The sequence below is a fragment of the Periplaneta americana genome, chromosome 4, assembly GCF_040183065.1.
Source record: "Periplaneta americana isolate PAMFEO1 chromosome 4, P.americana_PAMFEO1_priV1, whole genome shotgun sequence".
NCBI lineage: Eukaryota > Metazoa > Arthropoda > Insecta > Blattodea > Blattidae > Periplaneta > Periplaneta americana.
In genome coordinates this window covers 162423023-162440261 of record NC_091120.1, presented here as the reverse complement: position 1 = coordinate 162440261, position 17239 = coordinate 162423023, and the positions used below count along the sequence as shown (strand labels likewise).

Below are 17239 nucleotides of genomic sequence, written 5' to 3'. Positions count from 1 at the left end.
TGCTTATGTAGCCGCCAATTCATTCTATTAATTTTAGAAGTACAAATCCTTAATAAATAAGCGTCTGCCAGAAATATTTAACAATGTAAGTGCCTAGTAACGTGAAATGACAACCAGAAAGTTAAAATTCCTCACAAAATTTACAGAATATACTGCCCAGTTACGTGGCCGTTGACATTTCCTACGAACTAAAGTTCCTTAGTGTAATCACAGCACAAAATGACTCGTAAAGCCTTGATTTTTCTTAACCGGCGCATGCGAGTTGCGAGGCCTGCCTCGCATAAATCTGGACTACACAAAAGATAGTGCAAGGTGCGAGGTCTGTGAACCTCGCAGTTATAGAAACCACTCACTATCTCTCGTATAGTCCGGATTTGTGAGAGGCGGGCCTCACAACTCGCATGCGTCGGTTCAGAAAAACCAAGGCTTAATATTGACTGGTCACTCTGGTTAAACCTTAAACTACAATTATTTTATCACATGACACTTATTCTGCCTAGTAAAGCAACAGACGACTCTCTCCAGTAAAACCACAAGCAAAACTTCTTCAGTAACAGTGTAAAAAGTTGATAACATACTATTTGGCAACATAAGTAAACGCAAAAATTAATCTTCTTTGTATCGTTCCATGACATGGCTAAAATTCACAAAATCTGACAAAATAAGATACGTTTCACAGATATTTTAAATTACGTATTTATTTATTTTATCATTTCTAGACAATATTATTAATGTGTAGGTCAGTGTTACATATTTGGCGACGATTATTTAAAATATTATTTTATTTTATTCTACAAATTATATAATAATATCCACTAAAATATCAGTTTTGTGACGTCAATTTGTTATCCCTTAAATTTCATATTGATTACTGGGTTTGAGATTACGTTGAATATACACATCCTCATATCTCACCGTCAACATAAATCTACATAACACATTTTACATATTTTACAGAATTTAACTATCTCAGGACTGTCAGGTAATAAGTGTACTTACCGGAAAACAGTTACATACGTTTTTCTTTCTCTAATATAAAAATTACAAAGCACCCTTTCACTACATACTGTGGCCCACACCAAACAACTGAAAAGCTGTTCTAGACTCTTGCTGTCATCCTGTGGATACTTTTATCGCTTGTAGTATGTGTCACAGAACTGACATTAACTATTAGGAACTGATTTAAATAATATTTAGAGCATTAAAAACAATTAAAGACTATCTTTTGTAATAAGCTAATAAATTACAGGATATGCTAACATTTAATCCTGTCAAATATTGTGTTTCACTCTTTTATTTACTGAACGGCATTAAAAATGCTTTAGAAGATGTAGTCAGGGACACGTCACGAAACTGACATTTCCACACTTAGAGCTGCTGGTCAGGCATAATATGGTTTAATTATAATTTTCCAAATAATAATTAAATTACAATATAATTGATGTCATTGCTTCAGTAGGTAAAATGTTATAATTTCCAGTCAGTTGCACAAAAAATTTCAGGGACACGTTTTGGCGAATTTCGTGATTTCTATCCTTATTAATTCAGTTTTTTATAAACATTGAAAATGATTCTTCCTGGCAAGTCGAAAAGTAAAAATTATAGAATTAATCTTCTGAACACTTGGCAGTTGATTCTTCATAGTAATCTGCCAACTGAATTTCCGTACCAGTAACGCTTAGAAACGTAACAGATAATTCCCTTCAATGAAACTCTAATAAAATCCACTGTACGTAAACTTGCAGTAACATGATAACTAGTGTTCTTTCGCAACATGCGTGTCTGCCATCACGAAAGATACTTGTAACTGGTAACCGAAAAAAGCTCAGAACTAAACTTCCTCAGTAAAACGACAGAATAAATTGCCCAGTAACTTTCCCACAGAAGTCCGTTAGTCACATAACAGTATAAACTCACCTGGATGTGACAGATGCTTCTCCTTAACTTTTAAATTTAATTTATATGTGAAGTGAACGGATAAACTGACTAGGAATGTGACGTAACTCCCCTTAATTTTAAAACAAACTCATTATTAATACAGGGTGATTCACGAGGAGTTATCGCACTTACGGAGCTTATTTATGAAGACATTCTGAGCACAAAATGTCATATAGACGTGGGTCCTATTCTCAATATTTTTGGAGTTACACAAATTTGAATTTTTTTTGTAAAGTACCTCTTTTATTCAGTTTTAAGGGTGAAAGAATATTAAAAATAGAGAATGAACTATTCATAAATATCATCTCTTTAATTGTCCAGTATTTTGAAGCTAAAAATATGTTGTTTATTTCTTAGTTTCTTTGTACAAAATTTTATTTTAATTTTTAACTCGAGTGTCTAGCAACATCACAGGACACACTCTCTGGAAACCTTAAAAACGATTCTTCATAACAACGCGTCAAATATTTCTAGTTGATAATCTGACGATTAAAATTGATTCACAACAGCGTATGCTGTCTACTAAGGAAACGGCTGATTTTCTCTGATTAATTTGCAAGTGTCTACACTCAGTAAGAATGAATCTACTAATAATATCGCTCAGCCACAGTAGCTGCCTAAAAATACGAATAATCTTCCTAACTGACAAATCAATATTCCATTGTAACTGAAGTTTCTAGTTGAAGTGACAGATGATTGTATTCAGCAGGTTCACAAATGTTGCTCGTTAGAAGACAACAGCATCATAAAAATGGTTCTTCTTTCCAATCTGACATGATATTTCAAATTTACTCAAGTATCTAGCAATATCACAGGACATTCTCTCTGGAAACCTTACAATTCTTCACTCAAAGTTTTCAACAACGTGGGAGATATTGTTTGATGATAATCTGACAACAAAATTAATTCACAATATGACAACGTAAATTCTCTAGTAATATAACAGCTGATTTTCTCCAGTGAATTTTCAGTAAGTATGTACTGATATTCCTCAGCAGCCGTATCTACCTAACAAAGCGAAAGATTCATCCTACAAATTAAATACTTTTTTAATTAAACTTCTTAGTTAACGTGAAAGACTATTGCACTTTATAAGGTGACAAATACACCAGAATATCATCATAAGACATGGTTCTTCTTTACAATCTTGCATAATATTCCACATTCACACAGGCGATTGTATCTAGAAAACTTATAAAATAAGATCATTCACTTAAAGTTTCTAACAATGTGACAGATATTTCCGTTTGATGATTTCATGACTACAATTAATTAGCAAGTTGACAACGTGAACTGTCTAGTAATGCAATAGCTGATTTTCTCTAGTAAATTTGCAAGTAAATATCATTAGTATGAATCTAGTATTAATATCACTGCCTAGCAGAGCGAATGATTTTTCCTAATTGACAAATCAAAATTTCTTTGTAACTTCTAAACTTCCTAGTTAACGTGACAGATGATTGTACCTTAAAAGGTGATAAATGTTTCTTTAGCAATACAACAGAATATCTTAAGAGATGGTTCTTCTTTGCAATATGACATAATATTCCATATTTTCACATACAGTTCTATCTGGAAATCTACAATTGATATACTTCACTCGAAGTTTCTAGGAACGTGACAGATAATTTGCCGACTAAAATTAGTTAGCAAGTTGACAAAGTAAACTGTCTAGTAATGAACCAGCTGATGTCCTCTAGTAAATTTGAAAGTAAGTATCCCAAGTATGAATCTAGTAGTATATCACCCAACAACGGTAACTGCCTAACTAAGCGAATGATTATTCCTAACTGACAAATCAAAATTACTTTTTACTGAACTTACTAGTTAAAGTGACTGTTGAAACCGCTTAATAAAGTGACAAAAATTATGTTGTCTAGTGATGTATTAGTCTAACGACGTGATAAGTCTTCGTGGCAAATAAAACTGCCTATCAACATAGGTTTCTAGGGAAGTGGCGAAGATATTCGACTGTAACATGACGACACAGCATAGGTTTCTAGAGACATGTGATGGCATATGTGACGCCACGTGGTCGGCGGCGGGCACTCACCGATCTTGACGACTGGCGGCAGGGCGGCGGCGCCGGACAGGAGGATGTAGCAGACGACGGCGAACGGGCGCGCCATGTTGGTCGCACATGTTGCTCACATGACGCGCGGGATGCGACTCACCGCTCACGCTCGCGCCACGACGCTCCGCGACGCCGAGATCTCACGTCGGCAGTCTTCGGCTACTTCCGCCTTCCACTCGCAGTTCGTCGCCATCTTTCGGCGCCAGTTCTTTGTACACAAAACTTGTCTCGCCAGCGTGGATGTTCCACTTCACCCACCGCGCAGCGACTCAATCACCTGTAACGAATTTTAGAAATCAGATCAATCATATGTAAATCATGATAATATAGTACAGTAGCCGCCTTTTATCATACGTCAATGGCATGGCTTTAATGCATATTGTTTCATACATTTCGTTTCAGAATTCAACCGAATAAATTTATCTGGTTATAAGGGTGCATTAATATTAAGAACCGAATCTTTAGGTTTAAAGCGACCTAAAATTCAAATATCATTTTGGTATTCGAATAACGGTTTAGCCGAAAAAATAATTTGTGTCTGAAGTTTGACTCCCATTTATGGTGGAACTATTGGGTATTCAGAGGTATGAGTGGTAAGATTTCAACGCGAAGAATAAGCTGAAAAAAATATTCCCTTGTCATTTCTTCGAAATACGCTTCATTTGTGTAATAAGGTACATAATTAAGGGTGCTATTCATAGACATTTCGCTAGCCAGCGCTACGAGCGTGTTAACTAACTCCGGCTATCGACTCGTTACTTGTACAGGATTCATATCATATCGCTAACACTGGTTTATGAATACGAAAAACGTTAGTTCGCTGATCATCCACCGGAAGCCCGCGCTAAAAATGTCTATGAATAAGGCACTACCTGACTAAAAACACATTTACAGTGTGGCGGAAATTTAATCATTTAATTTTGTATTAATTTTACCTAAGAGTATGTTTTGATAACGATTAGGGAAAACACGGGAATTTTACTGGAAGCAAGTAAAGAGATAGATTTGGAAGTAAATCCTGAAAAGACAAAGTATATGATTATGTCTCGTGGCGAGAATACTGTACGAAATGGAAATATAAAAATTGGAAATTTATCTTTTGAAGAGGTGGAGAAGTTCAAATATTTTGGAGAAACAGTAACAAATATCAATGATACTAGGGAGGAAATTAAACACAGAATAAATATGGGAAATGCCTGTTATTATTCGGTTGAAAAGCTTTTATCATCCAGTCTGCTGTCAAAAAATCTGAACGTTAGAATTTATAAAACAATCATATTACCGGTTGTTCTTTACGGTTGTGAAACTTGGACTCCCACTTTGTGAGAGGAACACAGGTTAAGGGTGTTTGAGAATAAGGTGCTTAAGAAAATATTTGGGTCTAAGAGGGATGAGGTTACAGGAGAATGGAGAAAGTTACAAAACACAGAACTTCAAGCATTGTATTCTTCACCTGACATAATTAGGAACATTAAATCCAGACGTTTGAGATGGGCAGGGCATGTGGCACGTATGGGCGAATCCAGAAATGCATATAGAGTGTTAGTTGGGAAGCCGAAGGGGAAAAAAACCTTTAGGGAGGCCGAGACGTAGATGTGAAGATAATATTAAAATGGATTTGACGGAGGTGGGGTATGATAATAGAGAATGGATTAATTTTGCTCAGGATAGGGACCGATGGCGGGCTTATGTGAGGGCGGCAATGAACCTCCGGGTTCCTTAAAAGCCAGTAAGTAAGTAAGTAAGTATGTATGTTTTGATAAATTATTTTACAGAATTAAATAAACAAATAATAGTTTTAATGAAGCAATTAAGTGAAATAATGGCATTCTTCACGAAAAAATTATCAACGTTTATTTTACTTTTAAAAATATCCTTTGTTTACAGGATGTTCCTTGTAAAATTTTACAGACTTGCGTCCCCTAGAACACTTATTTTGGCAAATCTTTTTAAAGGTGCGCGCTGTTTACATCCTCTGCACACTCTGCTCTGGTAATTCCATTTTTTATCGGGTTAATTTTTGTATTTTTTATCCATATTCAAAACACATCTCCTTTGCAAATTTTGAGTCAGCACACCTTCTTCAATTTATACTGTGCGAAAGTCTGCATGTATATCTCAGTGGGATTTCCAAAGAATGAAAAGAAATAATAATTTGTAGACACGTGTTAATTTTTTTACACTATCATGTTTTTTGTAGCATTTACACCTATTGTTGTTAGGCCTTGAAAGTTGGAATTCCCACACAGAAACTTGTTGCTAGGTTAACGATATAAAACTGTAATGAAATAGGCCCATTAGATTTGCACTTATCGTTCCTTAGTTACCATTATAGTACAGTTTTGAGAAGGCTTTGGAATAATATTGCTAAAATTTTCAATGCAAAATTAATTAACTATTTATTTATTTATTTATTTATGTATTTACTTACTTATCATTCACTCACTCATTTATTTATTTATTTATTTATTTAAACCAATGGCGGTTATATAGAATAAAAAAATCATTGTCGCATAAGACTCATTTTAACTCCAGCCTCCCTTTGCAAAATATATTGTATTCGCAATTTTAGAAGTATGATTGTGTAAAAAATGGTGTACAATACAAGTTTTTAAAGTGCATCACAAAATCTCGGAAATTGAAAAACTCGCTCTGCTCGTTTTTCAAACTTCTCCTCGGTTTTCTATAAAGTACTTTCCAACCTTATATCAAAGTCTAGTATATACAGTTACGAAGCTTGAGTTTTGTGGGTGCTAGGAACAATTGACTGTGCCGGTACTATTTCGCATTGACTGTAATGAGGCGATATTAGCGATCCTAGTGGTTAACAACTATCATGGATGCATATTTACTAAGTATTGAGCTTCGTGACTATATATCCTAGACTGTGCTTATATCGTAATATACTATTTCGCATTTGAGCTAGAGTAATGTAAATATTTTTAATACGAAACTAATGACGCCACTTAAAGCTTCTATGCCAATTCCTATTTAATTAATGCGACTCTGCTGAACATAACAGCAAATTTCGGTTTAAAAATAATTTTTTTAACTGAAGGACAATGAAATTGATTTTTTTATTAAACAAGTTTAAAATGTACAAAAACGGAGCCGAAATTGTAATTCTATTTGTATGCCAAATAACGTGTGAGCGAAAACTAAAAACTGTAGGTACAATATTTAATACTTTTTTAATATCGTTTCGGTGTAGGTTACTCTTAAGTGGAGAGGATGGTATTTGTTGGTGAAAAATGAGTAAATTAAAAAAAAAATTCTTTAAAATACACTGTGATATGTGTGGAATGCATAGCATAACATTTTGTGGGTATTTGTGCCCTTATCGGATGTTGAGTCGCCATTTTTAAACTTCCTGCGTTATGGATTGTTAAGTCACTCGCTTAATTTTATTGTTGTTTCCGGTAAATTAAATTTAAAATAAATGTTTTCTTTAAAATACCCTTTGATATGTGTGGAATCCATTGAATAACATTTTGTGGGTATTTGTGCCCTTATCGGATGTTGATACGTCATTTTTAAACTTCCTGCGCTATGGATTTTTAAATCACATGTCCACTTTTATCGGTTTCCAGTAACTTCTTTTTTTTTTTTTTTTTTTTTGCTACATTGCTAGACAAAATGGATATATTTTCTGAAATATTAAAGATACATGCATGAAATGTAGAACATACATTCTTTAGACTATTAGGAACCTTTTGTCTGTAACAGGATTTTGTTAATTGATTTCATTTTAAAAATACGCCCGTTTGTTTGCAAGAAAGGAAATCAGAAAATCGTTATTAAAATTTAATTGTTTATTTTGTAAACGTAGGGACTAATATCAAAATTCTGTTACAGAAAGTTTGTAGAACATGCTTTTGCAAATACATTGAAAAAAAAGTTTGAATCTATCTTTAAAAACGGTTTAGATATATTGGTTTTAGTACAATCCTGCATTGGATATATTTTTTTCAAATTTGGGCCCCAAATATTTTTTTTTCAAAATGTTTATATCTGGTTGAGTTCCTACAGCTATAATCTCTCTACATACAAAAAAATTAATATTTTACACCAAATAGGAAAAAAGTTTAAAAAAATACCATGCTCTCCCTTTAATAATAATTACGCATTTAAGTGATCTTGCTTAATATCATTCGTTATCGTCGCTTAAGAAACAATAGCGCGTTAACCGATATTTTTGGTCAAAATTGTTTTTTTTTTTTTTTTGCACATTTATCTACATTGTTATCTGCATGCATTCATAAGCGCGAGAATTTGATTATAAGCTTAGTTACTGTGTGCGAAACGATGGGGGTACAATAGGGCGCAACTGAAGTAACTTTACCGCATCGCGTATGACACCAGATACCTCTACGTACTCCCGACGCGCCCACAGGATGGAAGCTGCTTCTCATTACTGCCTTGAGAATTTGTCGCTAATGTGTTGTTCAAAGAAAAAGTGTCCAGTTTCAGTTTTAAAAGGTAAGCATAATGAAATGAATATTCTGAATATCGAATGAGCTGTATTCACGTAAGATTATACATAAGGAATATAGTCTGATAAGTAATTAAGTTGGAATTACCAAGTAAAGCAAACTCGTAAAAAAAAATCTGCTCGTCTCTTCACTCGTTAAGAGGAGAGGATGGTATTTTTTAAAACTTTTTTCTTATTTGGTGTAAAATGTTAATTTTTTGTATGTAGAGACCTCATAGCAGTAGCAACTCAACCAATTATAAATATTAAAAAAAATATTTGTGGGCCCAAATTTGAAAAAGATATACCCAATGCAGGATTTTACTAAAACAGATACATCTAAACCGTTTTTAAAGATAGAGTCAAACGATTTTTAGCAATGTATTTGCAAAAGCATGTTCTTCAAACTGTCTGTAACAGAATTTTGATATTAGTCCCTACGTTTGTAAAATAAACAATTAAAATTTAATAACAATTTACTGATTTCCTTTCTTGCAAACAAAAGGACATATTTTTTAAATGAAATCAATTAACAAACTCCTGTTACAGAGAAAAGGTTCCTAATAGTCTAAAGAATGTGCGTTCTAAATTTCATGCATGTATCTTTAATAGTTCAGAAATTATATCCATTTTTGTCTGGCAATGTAGCAAAAAAAAATGCAGTTACTGTAAACCGATAAAAGTGGGAGTGTGATTTAAAAATCCATAGCGCAGGAAGTTTAAAAATGACGTCTCAACATCCGATAAGGCATAAATACCCACAAAATGTTATGCAATGCTTTCCACACATATCAAAGAGTATTTTAAAGAAACTCTTTTTTTTCATTTTTGAAAATTTAATTTACCGGAAACAACAATAAAGTTGGGCGAGTGATTTAAAAAACCGTAACGCAGGAAGTATAAAAATGGAGACTCAACATCCGAAAATACAAACAAAATGTTATGCTATGCATTTCACACATATCACAGAGTATTTTAAAGAATTTTTTTTAATTCACTCATTTTACAACAAAAAAAAAAAAAATACCATCATCTCCCCTTAAGCCAGTTCAAGCATTTTTTCCCGCGCCACTGAAACAAACATTAGTTCAAACACTCGTAATGCCGCACTTTGACTATTGTGACGTGTTGTTCACGGACTTCAGCACCCAACTCTCGAACAAATTACGTGTTCATAATATGTGTATAAGATATGTGTGCAATGTCCGGCGATACCACCTTATTTCACCATTTTTCGAATCCTTATCTTGGCTCCGGTTCAACGATCGCAGAACTTTACACTGTCTTTCTCTTCTATTTCAAATTCTGCGCACCTCAGCCCCAAGTTATCTGTCGTCTCGTCTTGTGTGTTTATGCTGACAATCATAACCCAAATACTCGATCTCAGATCACCGGTACATTGACTATACCCAGAGCCATCTTCAGTTACAAGCCGGAGCATGGGTAGGTTTGGCAACGCTGAGTGGAGGCGGACGGAGGCGAAATAAAGGCTTGACTTTTCAAGTTTTTGAGCTTTGATTTCGTTGTCACATGTACATTTTCGACATTAATTGATACAAAACTAAGTGCATATTATCAAGATTCCGAAATGGTATTTTATTTGAGCTTCAGAATACCGTGTAAGTACTTGCACACAGCCATTTTTAACTTAAAAAAATTAGAAGCATAACTTACGTGTTTTTTACTGATGATACAAGGGAAAATGAGTAAATACTTAAAGAAATGTTACTTTTACCAAAAATAAGTAAAATAATGACGTACTTTCGCAATACCTTATTCCAATCAATTAACCATTATGTGGGTAGTAAATTGACAATATTTTGCCGGTTTATGTTGTTTCATCTCTGACTTAAAAGATATAGGATATCATACACATTTGAATCTCGTGTGATTATCTATCGTGCTTTTCTATAAATATTTCAGATGTCTATGAAGCCAGTTTTAGTTTGAACCTGGACAGTCACCATAACAATACTGTTATCCTGAATTATTTCTTATAAACTTTTAAAAATATTATTTTAAATAAATATAACTACAGAAAACGAGCTAAGTATGTAAATTATGAAAATAAAATAAAAATATAAACAGAGGAAACTATTGACATATTATAATTTGGTATGAGAATGTAAATACAGTTAGGCGAAGTATAAAGATCTATGAAAAAATGCAGAAATATACCTTTAACATAATACGTAACAAAACACATTATCTATTACGTATGTGCCAATTAGCGTAAACTCAGTGAATTTTAAATTCTGTAAATACTAAGTGAAAAGAAACATGTTTATAACTAATTTATTACAAAAAAATAATATTAATAAACAAACCTTGAAAATCAACAAAGCAAGTGTATGCATCTACAAATGATATGTAGTTCTGACGTATAGCAGGCATTCCGAATCTTCAACAAAACAGTAACTTTATTGATACATGTAGCAGGCGAGACCCAACAATTTGGCTAGAATTCTGATACACCACAAACCACAAGTAACACTATAAAAATGTAGTTTGTACAAAATTTAATATATAGAATGTAAATTATGAAAATAAAAAAGTTGTCAGAGACTGCAACTATTTTATTTTCATTTGTTGTCTTGCTTTTATCGCCAATACGCACTTAGTTTATAACACAAAAAATTAACGTTTGGTACGTCTGCGAACATAATTCCATCGACACACACTTGTTAATACATTAATTTACATTAACACAAACACGTGCTTTTGTACCGTAGGCCTCCGCTTGACAGTTAATTACAGTGTTGCCGACTCAATGCTCCGGCCTTGTATATAGATGGCTCTGGTATACCTTATCATAACACTTCCCGATAATCTTCATCATTCAACGTTTCAATTTCTCGTCATTGGAACTTACTACCTCATACGTTAATGGGCTGTCAGACATTTACTAATTTCAAAACCCGGTTGTCAAATAGACTGCTTAGACTGTGAGCTTTCCTGAAACATAATTTTTTCTAATATATGATTTTTATCTTTAACATATAAATTTTCTTTATTATTTTAACAATTCGGTTCGCATTACTATAATTTGTTTCATTTTTAGAATTACATGTAACTAAACTTGTTTTCATTTTATTATTATTATTATTATTATTATTATTATTATTATTATTATTATTATTAGTAGTAGTAGTAGTAGTAGTAGTAGTAGTAGTAGTAGCAGTAGTAGTAGTAGTAGTAGTAGTAATTGTATATTGTTCCTGTATTTCTGTTATTGTACTGCTATTGTTCTAATACTAATCGATGGAAGAGAAGGCTTTATGACCGTAACTCTGCCAGTAGAAATAAATCTATTACCACTACTACTATACTGTAAGTTTCTTCACTGCATTATAATGTCCTCAATCTTTTAATCCCAATTATTCTCATGGAAATTTCACAGAAAAAGAAAACAGTTTCAATTCACGAAAGTTAAGAGAAATTAAATAAATGCTTGGAATTCTTGCCGAGTCAACAATGTAGTTCACAAATGTGTCACAATCAGAGACCGTATCGCTATTGAATATAGCGGTAAGTACCGGTATTTTTTTTCGATATTTTTCATTACCGATAAAGAATATCGCAAATCCTTAATGCCGATATGACGTCATTTAGGACTTCTTTACTGGTATTGACGTACAATAATAAAATAGGGCCTAACGGTATAATACCGGCTATTACACTTTTACTACGTCATACTACTTTTGACCAATAAATGATATGGAAAGACGTGTTTCAATCAACCATGGCTACTTATCCTACAATTTTTATCACCTCTCTAGCATTTGTTTTTTTGATTGCCAACAATGTACTTTCAATAATTGTACCTTTTAAAATAATTCATGTTTATTTCACCATTCTTAATTAAATCTTTTCTATGATTTATCTTGTTTATATTATTTAGGTTATGTTGTCGCTTCTGCTGTATGAGAATATGTATAGACCTATGTTTAGTCACGTTTCAGAGATTGTTTAATATAATATTGATAACTGAAGTGGAATGCAATTGTTTAAATAAAAATGAACTGAATCAGCAAAGCCTTCTTGACTAGTAATCGCCCATAGAATTCAATGAATAATGTGAAGTTGGCACAACTGGTAACAAAAGAACAGCCGGTCATAATACACTACTGCCATCTAGCGGAATATTTGTAATGATGAGAAGGTACAATAATACATTATGAAGACAGTTTAGTATTTCAGTAAGTCAATTAATATTTTATTGTATTATAGTACTTTATTTCTTCTAATCTTTATATAATTTCTTCTAATCGTGTAATAGTAAATTAAATCCCACTCGAGTTTTGATTTGCTCTAGATAAATAAAAACCTCTAGTGCGATTAATGTAGATAAAAAATTTGTAACTGAAGTCTAATGTCTTGAATTTATATGGTAGAGGATAATTTTTATCTGCAATCCAGAAAAGAAAAGTCCTCTGATTTGTGTGCATATAAAATGATCTCATTTATCTATTCCTACCGAACAAAACCCACCCACATAGTTAAACAGACATTTCTTTATTAATAAGAAATAGCAGAACTGAATATAATAGTAACGTCAATAGATTTCAAATTATTAGTAAATAACAATATAATGCTACATAAATGAGTATTTAAAAATATATTAACGAAGAACAAAGTAATGAAGATGGTAGTATATTTAAAAATATTAATAAACAACGAGAGTATTTTTACAAAGAAGAAATTGCGTTTTAAAATCCATGTAGTGAATAAAACCATGTTACCGTAAAGGTGCATCTACTCTGTTAACCTTTTATTTTAACTTTACGCATTCAAGCAATGAATGCAAGATTGATATTTAATATTAATTCATATATATTAAAGATGGCATTCAAAATAGCGCCCCATGTAGACACAAAATCTTCATGCATCTTAATCGACCGGCCGTTTCAAACTTCATAATTTCAATTCTTCCCAGATTGTATACGTATGCGCATGGAAAATTGAACCGTGTAGATGCAGCTTAAGTCCGTATAATTGACACTAACATATCTCCGTAGCAAACCCTATCGAATTTTATCCCTAACAGTAAAGTTGCGATACTTTCTCAGTAATTTTCAGATCGAGAGAGGGAGAGAGCGAAAAAAAAAAAAAAAACAAAACAAAAAAAAAAACAAATTTCTCCTCGTAACGATGTCACAGGCAAACGTCATGCCCATATTAAGTTGGCAACATTGTGTACTAAATTTATTATCATAACGTCACGATTGAAAGCTGTTGTAGTGAAGTCTAGTATATACAGTCACGAAACTCGATACGTAGGGAATATGCATCCATAGGTAGTTGCTAACCACTAGGTTCGCTACTATCGCCTCATCACAGACATTTGTCCACACCTGTGGAGTAACGGTCAGCGCTTCTGGCCGCGAAACCAGGTGGCCCGGGTTCGATTCCCGGTTGGGGCAAGTTACCTGGTTGAGGTTTTTTCCGGGGTTTTCCCTCGACCCAATATGAGCAAATGCTGGGTAACTTTCGGTGCTGGACTCCGGATTCTTTTCACCGGCATTATCACCTTCATCTCATTCAGACGCTAAATAACCGAAGATGTTGATAAAGCGTCGTAAAATAACCTACTAAAAAAATCACAGACATTTCGAAATAGTACCGGCACAGTCTATTGTTCCTAGCACCCTCAAAACTCAAGCTTCGTGACTGTATACTAGACTGTGCTATTGTTCCTAGTTCGTGACTATATATATCTAGGCTGTGGTTGTACCTAGTCACTCTAGCGCAGTGGTCGTCAGCACTCGCTGTAATGGGTAAGCGGAGCAAAGTGATTTGCCCCGTCGTGCAGCAGGAAGAGGAAGAGAGCATAACCGCCAGCAGCCACGAATAAACGCTGATGCTGTAAGAGACCTGCGGGTAAAAGACGTTAGCCCGAAAGAGCACTGAATTGACGACCGCTGTCTAGCGCAAACTTTGTATGAAAATGAGTTCATTCTTCAAAAGCACACGAAGAACTTCCCTCGACATGAACTCCTCCACGTGTTAGTAACCTAACATAACCTAAACTAAACAAACCTATGTAACGTAACTAAACTAAACTAAACTAACCTAACCACATACAAGTAGCATAACCACATCTAATAAACCTAACCATATCTAAATAAATAAACTAACAATCTAACCACATCAAACATAACAGTGTCCGTTTCTGAGTTTCCTGCAAGCTAAGCTAACGAGGCCTTGTCGTAATGTGGGGGGGATAGGACCCTCCTTTGTAGCGTGTGTGTTAATAGTATGTACTTTATAAAGTGAACGCTTTATGAACTTTTATGTCACTATTTTCCACTTTCAAGTACTTTTCATGCTTTACGTCGTAACTCAAATTATCTGTATTGTCCATGTTATGTTATTATTAATAGAATAATAAGACATTTTAAAGTATTTCCAACTCGAAAATAGTGCGCTACTCACAAGCATTTTATGTCTCAAAAGAAGGCACAAATCAACCCCCACAAGTATTAACATTGTAACTCACTTTCTTCCATTTTTCAGGAGAAGCAAATGAAGTTTTAAAATGATCATGTAAATCAGTGTATACAGATAGTAACAATAAGATTTTACATACGATTGGGAAGGTTTAGAGCTACAATGATAGTACTGGAAGAAAAAGAAACATTTTAAAAACCTATTAACTAGCATAACTCAAAACCATAAAAAATTGAGTTACAATGTTAGTATTTGGGAGGGTCGAAATATCGTCAATTTATCTAGAAACTCGAACTCAGGGCATAACGATTACCTGCTGGACATAATACTAACTTAACAAAATATAAATTGCATGATACCAGATAAATCTCTACCTACATTCACCTCGAAACATACCGAATACAGTACTTTGAAGTTCGTAATTACGTACTGTCTTATAGAATAACCATCACACAACGAGAAATAATAAAATACTTACATTTAGAGCTGATACGACGAACTGCAGGAACAGTTAGATTGAAACGCGGCGCGTAGGGAAGAGAGTCTCGAAGACTAGACCGTCTTCGCAGAGGGCAGTTTGATTACTGGCTGGCAGACACCCCCACCCCTTTCTCTTCTCCCCCCCTCCACCGTTCGACCCACAAACAGCGCTCATAGCTGTCGACAGCGCCACAGAGGGTATCCAAATGGGGCGCATTGAGACAGACCGCTTTCCTTACTAAAGTTTTTTTATAAACATCATTATTGCTAGTGTCTTAATGTTATGTGGAAGCCGTGGTCGTAGATTCCATGTTTCTCCCTTTGATAATGTAAAGCTTTGCCTAAGTTGGATTCCCAGCGTCACTATATCCCCTTGCTTATAACAGTCCACCATGTGTTTCGTTAATTAAATCACGTATTGATTACTGCACGTCATGACAAGCAACACAAGCTATAACTATTTTTCCCTCCAAACTAAAAAACGGGAAAGGCTAGCGTGGTATTTACAGTATAAGTCTGTACAGACAGCGGAGTGGATAACTGGAGTATGTAAACAAGCCGGAGCCTGTTCCCTCTCCCTACGGGCCAACCACACGGAGAGGTAAAATGCATGTGACGTTGCATGATTGTTTACATGTGATAATTATTAAAGGCCATGACTCATGATTAGGGTCGTGATATCGGTATATTTGTTTTAGTCTGAGGTGAACATGAGACTCCGGTCAGAATGTAGTCGACGTGTTTCAAGTACAGGCAGCGGCAGCGAATTTGACACACGCCTAAGCAAGCACGTTCCGTGTTTTGTATACGATTATTGCGTATTATAAAATCAAGACAATACAATTATTGTATGACTAGCCATACCCGTGCGCTCCGCTGCACCTGTTAGAAATAGATATAAATTAATTACATAATTAAAATAGGACCTTTGATCCAGGGAACATTCGTGTTTGATAGAAGGATAAATCGTTTAATATGTTACTTGATTTAAATTGTATTTAAATAATTGAAATGCGATCATTTTGATCCAGAGACCAATCATTTGGTGCAATGACAATACCTTTAACATGTTTCTTATTTGTTATTACGTACAACCATAGTTTAATGAAGATTGACATATCATTTAGTTTTAATGTGTAAACTTTATATTACTTGCTATATGTGTCCATTGAATTATGGTAATAACTTAATTTTAACCATTGTTTTCTACGTCTTCAGTAAATGGCGCTTGGCCCACTATGGTTCTGAACACTTCAAATAACTTAAATAGTGATACAACATATATAGTGATATGTAATTATATTTCTTTCTTTCGAAAATGTAAGAATCCACGATATCATATGTACCATTGCCATGGAATGAATGAATGAATGTGTTTTTTCTTCCTACTCAAAAACTTTATATTTTGCACATAGGAGTTACTGCAGGAACAACAACGCTATAATCTGAGGCGGCAGTGAAAATGTATTGTATTGTTATTTTGATAGTCTTGTATATCCGTAAATATCAGTCCTATCAAAATTTTGCATAGAATACAACTTATCGGAAATCATTTGTAAAGAAACTTTTGTTATGTAACATGTTTCACAAAAATCAATAATAAGCGAGATATTTCGATTTATTTAATTCAGGCCACCTTATAACCCCCCTTTTAAATAAAGTATTTTGAATGGCATTTAGCCTAAAATCTAAGTTACAACGCACTTAATTTATATTCCAATTTTTATCGAAATTCGTTCAGCCATTATCGCGTGAAAAGGTAACAAACATCCAGATAGAATGTCAAAAAGGCGATTTTCGGTTTCAGGATGGTTAATTATACATGT

The 17239-nt window shown here is 33.9% G+C and overlaps 1 protein-coding gene across 2 annotated transcripts in view; it reads right to left on the bottom strand.

Moving 5' to 3' along the window:
* LOC138698379 (glutamate receptor ionotropic, kainate 2-like) overlaps positions 1 to 15509 on the bottom strand; it is a 1224444-nt gene extending 1208935 nt beyond the window's left edge. For both annotated transcript variants that reach the window (XM_069824251.1, XM_069824250.1), the window contains exons 1-2: positions 15412 to 15509; positions 3992 to 4289 (exon numbers count right to left, since the gene is read on the bottom strand). In XM_069824251.1, coding sequence (XP_069680352.1) covers positions 3992 to 4067 — 76 coding nt within the window. In that variant the 5' untranslated portion in view covers positions 4068 to 4289; positions 15412 to 15509. The remainder of the gene's footprint in view (positions 1 to 3991; positions 4290 to 15411) is intronic.
* Positions 15510 to 17239: the final 1730 nt, after the last annotated feature.